Source organism: Nymphaea colorata, chromosome 1 (genome assembly GCF_008831285.2).
Source record: "Nymphaea colorata isolate Beijing-Zhang1983 chromosome 1, ASM883128v2, whole genome shotgun sequence".
NCBI lineage: Eukaryota > Viridiplantae > Streptophyta > Magnoliopsida > Nymphaeales > Nymphaeaceae > Nymphaea > Nymphaea colorata.
In genome coordinates this window covers 14,658,286-14,671,870 of record NC_045138.2, presented here as the reverse complement: position 1 = coordinate 14,671,870, position 13,585 = coordinate 14,658,286, and the positions used below count along the sequence as shown (strand labels likewise).

General features: G+C 38.3%; 1 protein-coding gene across 4 annotated transcripts; it reads left to right on the top strand.

Annotated features, from left to right (window-relative positions):
* The first annotated feature begins 167 nt into the window (after positions 1–167).
* LOC116258926 (uncharacterized) lies at positions 168–12,182 on the top strand. Of its 4 annotated transcripts, none has more exons than XM_031636429.2 (19): positions 168–371; positions 2,291–2,400; positions 2,523–2,681; positions 4,501–4,563; positions 4,650–4,733; positions 4,829–5,137; positions 5,246–5,343; positions 6,575–6,610; positions 7,690–7,810; positions 7,904–8,140; positions 8,356–8,451; positions 8,565–8,630; positions 8,775–8,813; positions 8,905–9,039; positions 9,775–10,139; positions 10,605–10,698; positions 11,037–11,219; positions 11,423–11,522; positions 11,629–12,182. In XM_031636429.2, exons 2-18 carry the CDS (start codon positions 2,302–2,304, stop codon positions 11,516–11,518), a joined length of 2,280 nt encoding a protein of 759 aa, XP_031492289.1. In that variant the 5' UTR covers positions 168–371; positions 2,291–2,301; the 3' UTR covers positions 11,519–11,522; positions 11,629–12,182. The 4 variants fall into 4 exon arrangements, with proteins under 4 accessions (XP_031492289.1, XP_031492284.1, XP_031492275.1 ...); XM_031636424.2 differs by having other exon boundaries at positions 11,621–12,182; XM_031636415.2 differs by having other exon boundaries at positions 11,423–11,525; positions 11,621–12,182.
* Positions 12,183–13,585: the final 1,403 nt, after the last annotated feature.

The following is a 13,585-nucleotide window of genomic DNA, read 5'->3' as shown; positions in this document are numbered from 1 at the left end:
AAAATTGGGGTTATTTCGTTGACGTGAAAAAAGATGTATTGGAGGCTTCTGTTTAATATGTGCCCCATTTACAGGTCATTATTGCGTTCGATAAATTCAAAGATTTATTTTTCTTCATTTGTTTTCATGAGCTTCCGGCTCCTCCGAGAATTAATATAAATACCAACAGGGTTTTAATGCCCCTTCCAGGCGAACGGCGACCATTTTCTCCGTCGTTATCCGTCTTCGGACTCGGCGCACGTTTTCCGGCGAGGTTAACCGGCGATCGCGATCACAATCACTTTTCGCCGGACGAGGGATTCGGTTTGTGGCAGAAGAGGTCTCTGGTGGCATGATCAATCTCCGGCTTCCGATCGATCGACGAGTTTGCGGTGCGCCATGTCCGCCTGTTTTCACAATCCCTAGTTCTTCTGTTGTTTCTTTCTTGATGGATTGAGATGTTGCGAAAACCCTAATTATGTCGGAGTGGGGCTCGCTTCTGATTCTTGCTGCGCTGGGAGAATCGGAGGCCTCAGGTCTGCGGGGTCCCGTACTCCTGTTTGCAATTTATAAGTGTTGTCTGTCGAAATTTTACTCAGGGGGTTGTTTTCCTACAGATTTACTCCGAATTTCCTGGGCTTTAAGGTGGATTTTTCTTTTTCTTTACCATCGTTTCCCCCCTCCTTGTGGTCTCTCACATCGATAAAAATTCATTTTCTTTCCTTGATAGGGTTTGCGGTTCTGTTTATATTTTTTTCTATTATGTTAAGATGGTCTGCAAAAGAAGGTTGAAGCGTATCATATGATGGATGTACAGAGAATGATGGTTGTCGACTTTGGATTGAACTAGCTACCTTGGAATCGTGGCTTCCTACCAATTGGAAGTGCGAAAGGTGTTCTCATTTTGGTTATCTACATTTAAGGGCGTTTTTTAATCTTGTTATGTGTGGCTTGATCTGGCGACATTTGCATATCGACAATCACCACATGGAGAAAGGTGAAAGAAGAAATTATACGAATCTGTGTGAACAATTAGGCTTCCTCGTTGACTGATTTTGTGGATTCCATGTTATGCTATTACTTATAGACAAATACGTTAATGGCATGTAAATTAAATCAGATTCTGACAATGGGCATATTTACAATCTCGTAGAAGCATATTGAAAAGTGACTAGGTAGAATATTCGCATGCTTGTGTAGTAAAAATGTAGAACATAGCAATTTCTGATGCTGTCAATATTCACTCCATTGGTCCATCTTCATTTATATCTAATTATTGCCCGAGGGGTTAATACTTCTTTCGATGTTTCCCATGTTTCCTGTGCAGGTCGCTACTTGATATTGTTCTACTATCTCTATCTCATAACTTTTTTTTGTATACATTGTCTTACTTGAGGGACCATCTGTAGAAATCATTCCAGATCTCTTATTTCTACTCGTATGCTATTTTTTTTTGTTCAAGTAGGAACTGTGAACATGAGAGGCACAGCTTGGTACATTGAGTAATTATATTATCTTAGTGTACTTCAGGACTCCTATCGGGAACTTTGGAGCAATTCTTAGTGAAATGTGATGCTAAGGACTACATCCTTGGATCACTTTCACGTTGCCTGGGGTTTCATCGTTCTTTTTCTTTGTATTCAAGATTATCTTGGCGTATAGCCTATGCAGCCAGAGCCATGTCATTGAAGGCAGGAAAAGGGGGATTAGGAGCGTTAGGAAAGAAGTATCATTTTTTAAGAGAGAAATGTTTCATGGTTAGAAATGGAAGTGTATTCATGAAGTTAGTATTTCATTATTGTACTTTTGAAATGCTTCATGGTTAGAAACATACACACTCAACATGCACTAATGCCCTTGATCTTGATTCATGATATGAAAGTTTTGGGGATTGCTAATTATGGTTGCTACATTGAGTTGTTATCCAAAAGAAACCAATAAATGACACTTCTTTGGAGAATGCAAAATTTCATTTGCTTCTCAAGCATTTGTTGTCCTCAGGTAAAAGTTCTTAGCAGTAACATGTCCAACTTTATGTCTTGTGCTTTCCAGTAGTGAGCATATCTTTTAGGGACAATGCTGTTCCTGTAACTTATGCATTGTGCAACATTCAGCTTTCATGAGCCAGATCATGGCAGCCTTAACTCTGTTGTGATTTCTCTTACCTGCATCTTAGGACAATGGTAAAGCTTATAAAAATTCCGGTTCACTTGGATTAGGATGATTTTTGGTATATGATTTTCATACATGACACTGGGGTCTGGATGACCTGGATTAGTTTCTAAACTTTCCTTGGTTATTCTTTTTTCAGGCATTTGAGCAATGCATCGTGTAGGCAGTGCTGGTAATGCATCCAATTCAACACGTCCTCGTAGGGAGAAGAGGTTGACATATGTTTTGAATGATTCAGATGACACGAAGGTCAGCTCTTTTTCCTTTTTGATCTAGACCTTCTACTGACGAGAAGGTGGCATGTCTCTGTAGGCTGAAATTTATGCTTTCATTTTCTAACAAACTCGCTACTTTCAAACTGCTCTTTGTAGCATTGTGCTGGTATCAATTGTCTGGCTATATTAGAGTCCTCAACTCCTGGCGGGTGTGACTATTTATTTACTGGAAGTAGAGATGGTACATTGAGACGCTGGGGATTAACTGAAGATTCTGCCAGTTGTTCAGCAACGTTTGAGTCGCATGTAGACTGGGTATGTTACTTGCTGCCTGAAGTTTCTGCACTCTTTCTTTCTTTATCACTAGTGTCATAGTGTTTGTCTTTTTTTTTGTTTATCCTTGTCGGAGTATGATTGTCTCGCTTTTTTACCAAAATTGTCTTTTTTTTTCTATTTTATAATTTGTCCTTGAGTTAAGAGGAGAAGATATTTGACAAATTTAGATGCAGATGAACAGCAGGGATAGGTGACTATCGAAAAAGGTTGGAAATATCTAGTTGCTTAAATGCCTTGAATTCTTCACATGAAAATCTAATAACTAGAAAATTTCAAAATTTTGACATGAAAGTTGCTCTTCCTCACCATGTTACACACATCTACAAACACACGTATTTTCACTTCAACTACTGACAATAAGTGAACAAAATGAAATTTTAAATGAGTTTCTCATATACAAATTTTTCTTTTAATTTGAGAAAGTTATCGCACTGGGATTTGAAAAACTGAAAGGTGTGCAGGAATTGGTTGAAAATGAGAACCTCAACCTGTTGCTTTGGCAGGTTCCGATCCTTGTTGTTTTGCATTTCTGCTTAACTCTAGCAGTTAGATCTGAGCACATGGTTTCAAAATAATTTTAGAAAGAGCACACAAGTTCAAAATAATCTATGAACTTATATACAATGCTTAAAGTGCTATTGTATTTCCAAGTGAATTGAAGTGCAAATTGAGTCATCTCCTGCTGAGATACTTTAACCTATTAAAGGAAAAGGGCATGCTGTGCAGATATTCAGAAGCAAGTCTGCTACTTCAGATGTCCAACGCGAGTGGAAGTGGAAATTACTTAGGTTTTGGATGAGTCATAATCCTAACCTATTGAAATGCTGAAATCTTAATCAGCATGGGCTTTAGTAACTTTCCTTTTGTGTCCAGTTTACTTGTGTTTAAATTTCACACCACGGCTTATGTCCATTTCTTGTGTTGGATAAGTGAAAATCTGCTGGTAGTCAAGATAGGTAAGAATACTGCACTGAGGTTTCTTGTGCAAAACCTTTCATTAGTTAATCCTCATTCTATTAAAAATGTACAGCATCCATGCAGCTTGATCAACTTCGCTTATTGGCATCCAATGAAACTATGGTTGATTTTTCTTTTGTTGTATCCTACTACCCCTAGGGGAAGTCGGATCCTCGCTGCCTCCTTGAAAGAGAGATGTCCTGAAGTGCTAGACAATAGGGGTACACCTGCCCGAACACCATCACACTATACACATAGTCTGAGTAGTTTTACAGAATTGTCAATGGCAATATAATGAATGCTAGGATATGAACAACCTTTTGGAAGTCTTATTTCCTGAAAAGAAGAGAAAAGGGAAAAAAAAACGGAGACGGTATAGAGTTGCTTTTATGCTGAGTATAAACTTGCAGTCTTTGAAAGGGGTTCTGGATGACAGCTCAAAATGAGGTTTTGAAGCAAAACCTGGTTTTACCTCTGAAACCAGGTTTAGGGTGTGTTTGGTGGACGACATTGAAAATTGAGTTTGGCCAAAATGCAGTTTTCACAAAACCTAGTTTTCTAAAGAAGAGTGAATAACCTGGCCTACTTGGGTTATTCACAAAAAAATGTATTTTGGATGCGTCACCTAAAATATAAAACCATCTTTTAAATACTCATGAAAAAACTTGCTGGGTTTTTGAAGGTGTCATCCAAACATGCCTTAGTCTCTACCACAGCTAAATGTATCTGAGTTGAAATTCTTGATCTTTTATGGGTTTAGGTGTGCATCATGCAGACATGCATGTGTGTGAGCATGATTGTATGATGAATTCTTAGTGGCACTGATTTGGTCTGTATGCAGGTTAATGATGTAGTTCTTGCAGGACAGACTCTTGTCTCCTGTTCTTCTGACACTACCCTGAAGGTAGGCTGATGTATTGAGCATGTTCTGCATATGGAGTGTGTCTTTCTTCAATTTTTGATTGTATTTGTTAATTGGTGATGAACTAGACTTGGAATTCTGATGGCGCCTGCACAAGAACATATCGACAACATTCCGATTATGTCACGTGTCTGTCCTCTGCGGAGAAAAATGTAGGCTTCTTTATTCTCTTTATCTTTGGGTAGTTGTTAATTTTTTCTTGATACAACTGCGTCGATTTTCTGATCCTTTTATAGTATCATTTTAGAGCAATATTGTTGCCTCGGGTGGCCTCGGTGGAGAGGTCTTCATATGGGACCTTGAAGCAGCTGCTCATCCAGTTTCACGGTCTACTGATGATACGGAGGATGATGCTCCCAATGGAATTCTCAGTCCTGGCAGTTCTGTCCTGCCACTATCTGGCATGCGTTCTATTAATTCAAGCAGTGGAATTTCGTTGCATACTGCACAACCACAGGGATATAATCCCCTTGCTGCGAAGGGCCACAAAGAATCAGTATATGCATTGGCGATGAATGATTGTGGTACTCTACTTGTTTCTGGTGGGACTGAAAAGGTATGCTTCATTCTTGTGGTTAGGTTTTGTTCTGTTTATGAGATTCTTCTGCACTTGGACAAAGCTGTCTACATGCTCCCATTGGTCACTAACTGTTAATTTTTTAAGGTTGTTCGTGTTTGGGATCCGAGAAGTGGTTCTAAGAAAATGAAACTGAGAGGGCATACCGATAATATAAGGGCATTGCTTGTGGACTCAACTGGCAGGTACTGGTTCCTGTATTTTTTTTGTAATTTGTACCAATATTTTAGAAATTTGACTTGGTTCAGTCATTTTTGTGGCGTGCTGCTTGGGTTTGATGCAGATGGAACCAGGCTTTGACACCTGATTCTGGATACAAAAACTATTGCTTGTCAATGTTTTCCTGTATTGGCACGTAAAATTATAGGCATGTTTCAGTCTCAAGTATCACAAAAAAAAAAAAAACTAAAATCATAGGATTTTGTTCACATTGAAAATATCTCCAATTTCCATTTCCCGTGAAAATATCATGATATTTTCTGAAAAAAAATTAATTTTTTAGATGTTTTGGACATTTTTTACTTTTAATATTTCAATAATTGTTTTGAATTATTAACAATGTTGTCGTAGGAAAATTAGTGAAAAACTCATAATTTCATAACTTTATTTTCGTATGTGCTTTTAATTTTTTGAATTCTTAAGGGAAAAAAAACTCTCCAATTCATACTCAAGAAAACCTCGCAGATAAAGCTCAAGAACTACATCTGTGGATACGTCATATTTTTAGGAAATGCAAATTGTGGTGTATATGTTTGGTGGCCACAAGATTTGGTTCCATGGTCATATTTGGGCTTTTTAATCTGAAAAGAAACCTACCAATTCACTGTATGCATAGATGCAAAAATATCTTTTTTTGTTCTTTTTATTGCCTGTACTTGGTCTGTGAATGTGAGTAGAGGTCAATTGTCCACAGACATTGGTGACCACCTCCATGCCAATTTCATCAAGGCTTTGATCCTTGCGTGTTAAATCATTCGAGTGCATTGTTGCAGATAGATTATCGTAACAACCTTTGTTTTTTCGTCTGGTCTCAATTTAGTCTTCCTCTTATAAGCTATAATAATGTGTGCTGTAAATTGAATGCCATATTCACCACATCAAACCCTTTTCCAGGATTTTTAAATGGTTGGTTAAGCAAAACTCAGCTTGCTTTTGTCTGGCTTTGGTTGTTTACTTGTCACTCTTGTATGGTCACATGAGAATGTGCCTGAGCAAGTGACTTCCTTTTTTTTTTTACTGTTTTATGCTCATGCAAACTGAATTCTGTTTCTTTTTTCTAAGTTAAAACCATGTTACTAGGATGCATGATAGATCCTTCTGGATAAGTAATGGTAAATCATAAAGGATGCTGCTATGATCTTTGTTATTCCATGTACTCGGTGATATGAGAGTGACAATTTCCATGTTAATTTGCAGATTTTGCTTGTCTGGATCATCTGATTCAATGATACGGTATATTTTTTAACCAGATTCTTCGGTTTGAAAGATCTATATAGCTGATAGCTGATGGCTTGTAAGATTTCAGATGAATAGCTATTTTGCTGATACATGCTTATGGTGTATTATTGGAACTTACTGCCCTCTCTGGTGACTATTTTATGTGTTAAGTGATGAATTGTTGGCTAAGAAAATAAAAGATGCTTGAAAAGAGGCATGAAACTCTCTTCTAAGTGTTACGATGTTTCACACTGAAAAGGAACAAAAATGTGTTGAAAGCAAGTAATGGATTAAGACAACTACAAGCAGAAAAGCTTCATTGCCTATACTCAAGGTCATAACTACAAATTCCAGGTTCTAGGTGAGCCTGTCAAGGAATCTGATTATCACTCTTAAAAAGGAGGGATATAAGCTTTCCTAAAGACTCACTATCCTGAAAATGCTAGTTGACGTTGTACACAACCGACAATCATACTGCTACTTCTGACATGCTCCCGAAACTCTGCTCTTTACATGATAGTCCAATATTTTGCAAGAATATTGATAGTTTAAACTTTAAAGTTTAAAGTTTAAACAATCCAACCAAATTGTCTAACTTTATTTGGCAAGTGTATAACTCGCCATATCAGTGACTAGGTGCCCATATTTTGGATGTAATTGGTGTTTGATGTTATTGTTTCAGATGTGACCCTATAGGTAACTAACTTGTGTACAATTTTTTTAGGTTAGGGATGGAAAAAGAAATGAAATATCAAGTGTACTAGTATACAGCGGTTGCAACAAACAAAATTGGTTGAGCTAAAGGAAAGCTGAAGGCATCACATACAAGTTTTTAAAGACAGTGTAGTTGTTGGTTATGTACAATTGCTTCAACTGGATTACTTGGTTGTTCATAGAAAATTCTTTGAAATGGATTGGCTTGGTTGTTCATTAGATATGTGAAGTTTCGCATGAGCTGATATTGTTAAGTTACATCTCTCAAATGATTATTTGGTGAAAAATTGTACCATGTTGAAATGATTGACATAATTCTCATACCCAATTCTTTGTCTGTGGCTGCTTGTTAAGAAATTCCTTCAATTTTACTTTTGTAGCTTATGGGATCTTGGTCAGCAACGATGTGTGCATTCCTATGCTGTACATACTGATTCTGTCTGGGCACTTGTAAGCACCCCAAGCTTCAGCCATGTCTATAGCGGTGGGAGGGATTTTTCTGTGAGTATGCCCATGTTTCATCATACTTGTCTTTTTAATTGTAGTTTCTGTTCCTCTTTGCTCACTTTTCTTAATCTGCATCTTCCATCGCAGTTGTATTTGACAGACTTATCAACTAGGGAGAGCCTTTTACTTTGTAGAAAAGAGCACCCCATTCTGAAAATGGCATTGCAAGGTGACAGCATATGGGTTGCTACAACAGATTCTTCTGTAGATAAATGGCCAGCTGAAGGGCGTAACCCTCAGAAGGCTTTTCAAAGAGGTGGATCGTTCCTTGCAGGAAATTTGTCGTTTACTAGAGCTAGAGCATGTTTAGAAGGATCTACTCTTGTAAGTTGATGCTTCCAGTGTTGCTGCTCATGCATTTCTCATTTGAACCTTGCCATTGACATATTATATAGGCAGGGAGATTCATGTAGCTTCTTTGTTGTTATTTAGTCTTTCCACCTTACAATGTAAAGCGTCAATTTGCTATATCTTTTTTCTGTCCTTTCTATGGTTTACTCTTCATTTTTTAACTTCTTGGTGTTTATTTTTTGCCAAAGGTACCTGTTTATAAAGATCCTTCATGCACGATCCCGGGAAACCCAGGCATTGTGCAGCATGAGATTTTGAATAATAGAAGACAAGTCCTGACTAAGGTGAGATCACTTTCTTTTTTCTTAAACTATTGTTCTCTCCATTTCTTTGTTCTGCAGGACTAAGTTTTTTAGATTTAGTTTATAAAGCTTATGGCTTGAGCCTTTTTTGATAGGATGCTGCTGGGTCTGTGAAATTGTGGGAGATCACCAGAGGTGCTGTTGTTCAGGATTATGGCAAGGTTTGCGTTTCAAAATCTTTTCCACGATCTCTAGAAATTGGTTATGGTGACTGATAAACAAGTTGAGCAAGATAATATTAGATGTTGTGGATTGATATTGTTTTAGGAAACAGTATAATCCTTGGTTGTGTTCTTTAACTTCAGGTTTCTTTTGAAGAAAAGAAGGAAGAGTTGTTTGAAATGGTACTCCCATGCATATCTTTTGGCTTCTCGGTAAGTTCCTTTAGTTTGTTGAATTGATGCTCAACCTTTTTTTTTTTCTTTCATCTTTTAGGTTAGTATACCTGCATGGTTCACTATGGATACTCGTCTGGGAAGCATGTCCATCCACTTGGATACACCACAATGCTTTTCTGCAGAGATGTATGCTACAGATTTGAAAATTCCAGGTGCATCTGAAGAACAAAAGGTAAACATGTTATTCTTTTGCGATGCTTGGAACTATTTCTTCTACACAGCGGAGCCAATAATCATGAAAAACTATTGATTATTATGCTTAGTTTCATCTTCTGCCGATCAAATTGTACCCATCCTGTTTCATATGTGTCTTTTCTTGTTTCAATCGACTAAGAAAAGGAAAATTCTCTTGAATCTTGAACCAAAGCTCCTTTACTGTTAATTATCCCCTTCATTTATCTCATCTGATCCATACTGGAGTTCTCTAATTTTTTTTGCTCTTTAGACCACGAAAGCTTTAACTACAATTTCCTCTGCACAGATATGCACAACTGATTGCTGCACCCATTTTCGAGTCTCATTGCTAGCAGGATCATGTGGTTTCTGGATTTCTCCAATTTTTCTTCTGTTTAGACCATGAAAGCTTTAACTACAATTTCTTTTGCGTGCAATACTGATTACTGTGCCCATCACCAAGTTCATTGTAAAAATCAGGTGGATCATGTGGTTTCTGTCTCTATTTGTTTATCTACTTTTGTTTTCCCTTAGCAGAACAAAATAAGCTATGTAGAATCATAGACAAAAGAAATGCAAAAGTGGCTCCTAAAGTAGAGGAAAAGGAACGTGGGATCTGAGAAGATGATGACATAGTGTAGGGTTTGCATAGTTTGATAGCATAGGTATTTATTGCCTGCCATTGGATATCCTCTATTTATTGATTTGATGACTCTGAATTTGGATGATACAGATTAATCTAGCTCAAGAGACACTTAGGGGCCTTTTGGCTCCTTGGTTATCAAAAAAAAAGCAAAGGCCAGGGTCACAATCTTCAGCTAATGGAGATGTTTCAATGGCAAAAGATATATCCATCCGAGGTCATTCTCATTCCAGACTGGAGGTTGATGATTGTACTGAAAATCACAGCTCGACAGTCCTCCCATCATTTGAGTTCTCAACAACCTCTCCTCCTTCCATCATTACTGAAGGTTCTCATGGAGGTCCTTGGAGAAAAAAAATTACAGACTTGGATGGTTCAGAGGACGAGAGCGTGTTGCCATGGTGGTGCTTAGACTGTGTTTTGAATGGTCGAATACCTCCTCGAGAAAATACCAAGTAAGTCCTCTAGTTGAAGTACATGTGGTTTGCTTGATTTGGTCCACTGTGCTCATTCATTTACTTCTGTGTTCTTTAATCTTGTTTCCTTGGGGTGCAATGTTCACATTATGTCCCATGAAGTCATCAAACAGCTAAAGTGACTTGTTATTTGGGCAAGAATATCTATCAAGAACCTGGAGACCCAAAACCTTGATGATCTTATATAGAATTTACCATCATATTCTGCTTTGTTTTGTTAATCTCCCGGAACACTAGTGATTACAACTCCAAGGTTTATGTCATTGCACAGCCCAATATCAATTCCATAAAAGGAAGCGAATGGTTTGCCCAATTTATTTCCTGTACAAGGCGATGGAATTGTTTTGATGGTTAGATCATCTTTTAAGTTTAGAATTTTGGTGGTTTGGTTAGATTTGCTGTAATTATAAAAAAGCTGACTTTACATTCCTGTGATTCCTGCAGGTGCAGCTTTTATTTACAGCCATATGAAGGAACAAGCGTACAAGTCCTAACTCAAGGAAAGCTAAGTGCTCCACGGATTCTACGGATACACAAGGTGAGCCCTTTTAGATAGATGGACTATTCTTTCTGATGCTGAAGCATGATTGCTCTCCTTATTGTGCTATTTGTGAGATTATCCCTTCTCATGGAGTGTTGTCCTGCAACGTGTGTCGAAAATATTGATGGGTTACGGAAGAGTTGGGTTCGACTACCAGCTGTGTGGCTTGGTCCAATGAACAAATCTAAATTGTAATCAAAGTGGCGTTGTGAGATTTAGCCCATTTGGGGCATAATTTTTTTGCCCATTTATGGAGGAAAATTGTTTTTTCTATGCTGCATTCACAGTGTTTTTCTACTTTTTGTCTTGTTGAACAAGAATCTCTTTGTTTTCAGGTTGTAAACTATGTTATTGAAAAAATGGTGCTTGACAAACCACTAGAAGGCACAGATGGAGCCTTTGTATCGGGTGCTGCGGGACAATTACTTCCGCCTGTTGGGGATGGCTCTTTCAGATCGAGCTTGAAGTCATGGCAAAAGCCCAAGCCTGCTTCGATTGAGATTCTCTGTAATAACCAGGTAGACTATTTCTCAAGCTTTTGTTGTTTCTAAACCTGACTATTTCCTGTCTTTTCATTAATACTTGCCACCTTTGTCAAGTCGGTAGGGTTGATAATATGTTCATGAAATTGATGGTTGCACCGATATTCGCCTTGCATCATCTATCAGTTGCCAAATTATCATCTTTAGTAACTCTAGTTATGCTACAATTATTGGTTCAGCTGCTGAATCCTGAGATGAGTTTGGCCACAGTCAGAGCATACATCTGGAAAAAGCCAGAGGATTTGGTACTCAACTACAGAATGGCACAGAGATGAAATCGTGGTACAGCAATTCCATTTAATATGGTCAGAGCATATTAATGTGTCAAGGTTCTTGCATGTCACACCTCACCTGATCGATCTTTCTTTTTCCTGAAGACGTGCAGGAAAAGCTTAAAAGCTTGCTGTTTTTGCAACTTGTGTGGATTCCAAGCTCTTGTCTGAGGCTTCTCTCAGTAGGGAATGTATCATAACACTGTAATTATCTTCCATGGACAATGTTGATCTCACTGAATTATTCATTGTACATGTCGTTAGATCCATGGAACCTGCATTGCTCTAGGATTTCTTGTGGGGAAGAGAAAGAACTGTAATGCGTTTTATGGGAGGCTCCAGAAGCATTACCACGAGAGTTTTCATGGCTACTTGGATTGTTGAACAGGCATGGCAAAGTGCCTTGAGTGGTGGCAAGGATTTCTAAAAGATGCGTCAGGCTGTCCTGGTGAAAGTGTATCATGGGCGCATCTGAAGAGAATGTGAGTGCATTGCTATGAACGCAGAAAAAGCTTGACTGGGAGCGTTGCCTTCAACATATCTGTTTCTGCCCCTTAGAAGGGCTTGGGCTAATTTTGTGGTTGGAATGTGAAAGACAAATCATGACATCCATATTGGAATAAACGAAGCTGTGAGCGTAAAGCAATTTCATTTCGCATTTGTATAATCTATCCTCTTCATTGTGTGTGTTTGTGTGTAGCGGAGGGAGGATTTTTTGGGATGAAAAGTTTATTTGTTCAAAATGCTTCACTATGTCCATACACGAGAGGCACAATCATGCCTGCATGAACGCGCACAAGTAGATAAGGGCAACTGTTACAGGGATAATGTGATTCAATTTGCCAGGCAACATGTCAACGGCACCAGATCTCCCTACCTAGCCTAAAGGAGCTTTTGTTCAAATGGTTTGCAAGCATTTGGTGCCGTGCAAAATGGACAGAAAATAAGGGGAAAACCATTTGTTGTCTTCTCACATCATGAGCAATTGACCTGTACACCTCGAGTCCTCGACTGCGTAATATAGGCTAAGATACAAATTTCACAAGCAAATAATGATGGTGTTTATGAGGATCAACAAGTATTGCATCATTAGCAGGTTCGAAAAGTACGAGCTGTTTCATGCAAACTGCAACAGCCGTATAGAAAAAGTTCATTAAGCAGGTCAGGTTACACGGTCACATGAAATGGTGGATTAACAGACCTTGGAGGAAAACTTCGCTATAAAGAATGGGGATACAAATTGGTCAGAACTGGTCTCAATTGTATAATCTCTTGTCCTAGGACCGACTAGGTTGCTCTTCTGATATATCTAGCTGTTCCGAATCCGAACTGTCACCACCACCAACAGGAGTGGTTCACACACGTGAATGACTGAAGCCGTGAAGATAGCTGCTACTTGAATCAGGCTGCTTGTCTGGTGTCGGCTTTGGGATCAACGTCCGACGCTCAAGTGAGGGATGGTGATATTATATATATATTGGGCCATATTTTTTAATGCCAGATTTATGTAGAATCATTTCGAGCCACGGTCAATTACTCAAAACAAAACCAGAACGGACCCACACCCATTAAAAACAATATAATACAGGTACCAAATTAAAGGAAAACCACAAGCATCTCATTTTTTAATGCCATATATTTTTATTGGGCGACTCCCCAAATTTATATTTTTATGGTCATACGAATAATCGACCATCATTTTCAACCCCCCTCTGAGTCTAGCCGGAGGATGAACATACACTCTAAAAATTTGAATTCTTGACCTTCTACACATGGAAGTTACTAAATTCTCCTATTATATCATAGTGCATCCGAATCCAAACGATCACTTTGAGAGCGACGGGTCGCCCAATTTCCGGTGAATCAAATGAATGCATGAGAGAGGACAAGCATCAGGAAATGGGCCTCTCGCTCTCGTGGGTCGTGGCTAATGACCTATATATATATATATATATATATATATATATATATATATATATATATATAGGAGCTTCTAAACAAATGTAAAAGCTAGACTAAAAAAAATCAAAACCCATTTGTTTACTTGAGCAAATGAATTTTGAACCATTC

What these genes read in the sequence shown, in the direction of transcription:
- LOC116258926 (XM_031636429.2), top strand. Translation starts at nt 2,302, where the DNA reads ATGCATCGTGTAGGCAGTGCTGGTAATGCATCCAATTCAACACGTCCT. An exon ending in TGTCCTCTGCGGAGAAAAAT is followed by an intron (nt 4,734 to 4,828) that starts GTAGGCTTCTTT and finishes GTATCATTTTAG; the next exon opens with AGCAATATTGTTGCCTCGGG. An exon ending in GTTTAGAAGGATCTACTCTT is followed by an intron (nt 8,141 to 8,355) that starts GTAAGTTGATGC and finishes TTTTTGCCAAAG; the next exon opens with GTACCTGTTTATAAAGATCC.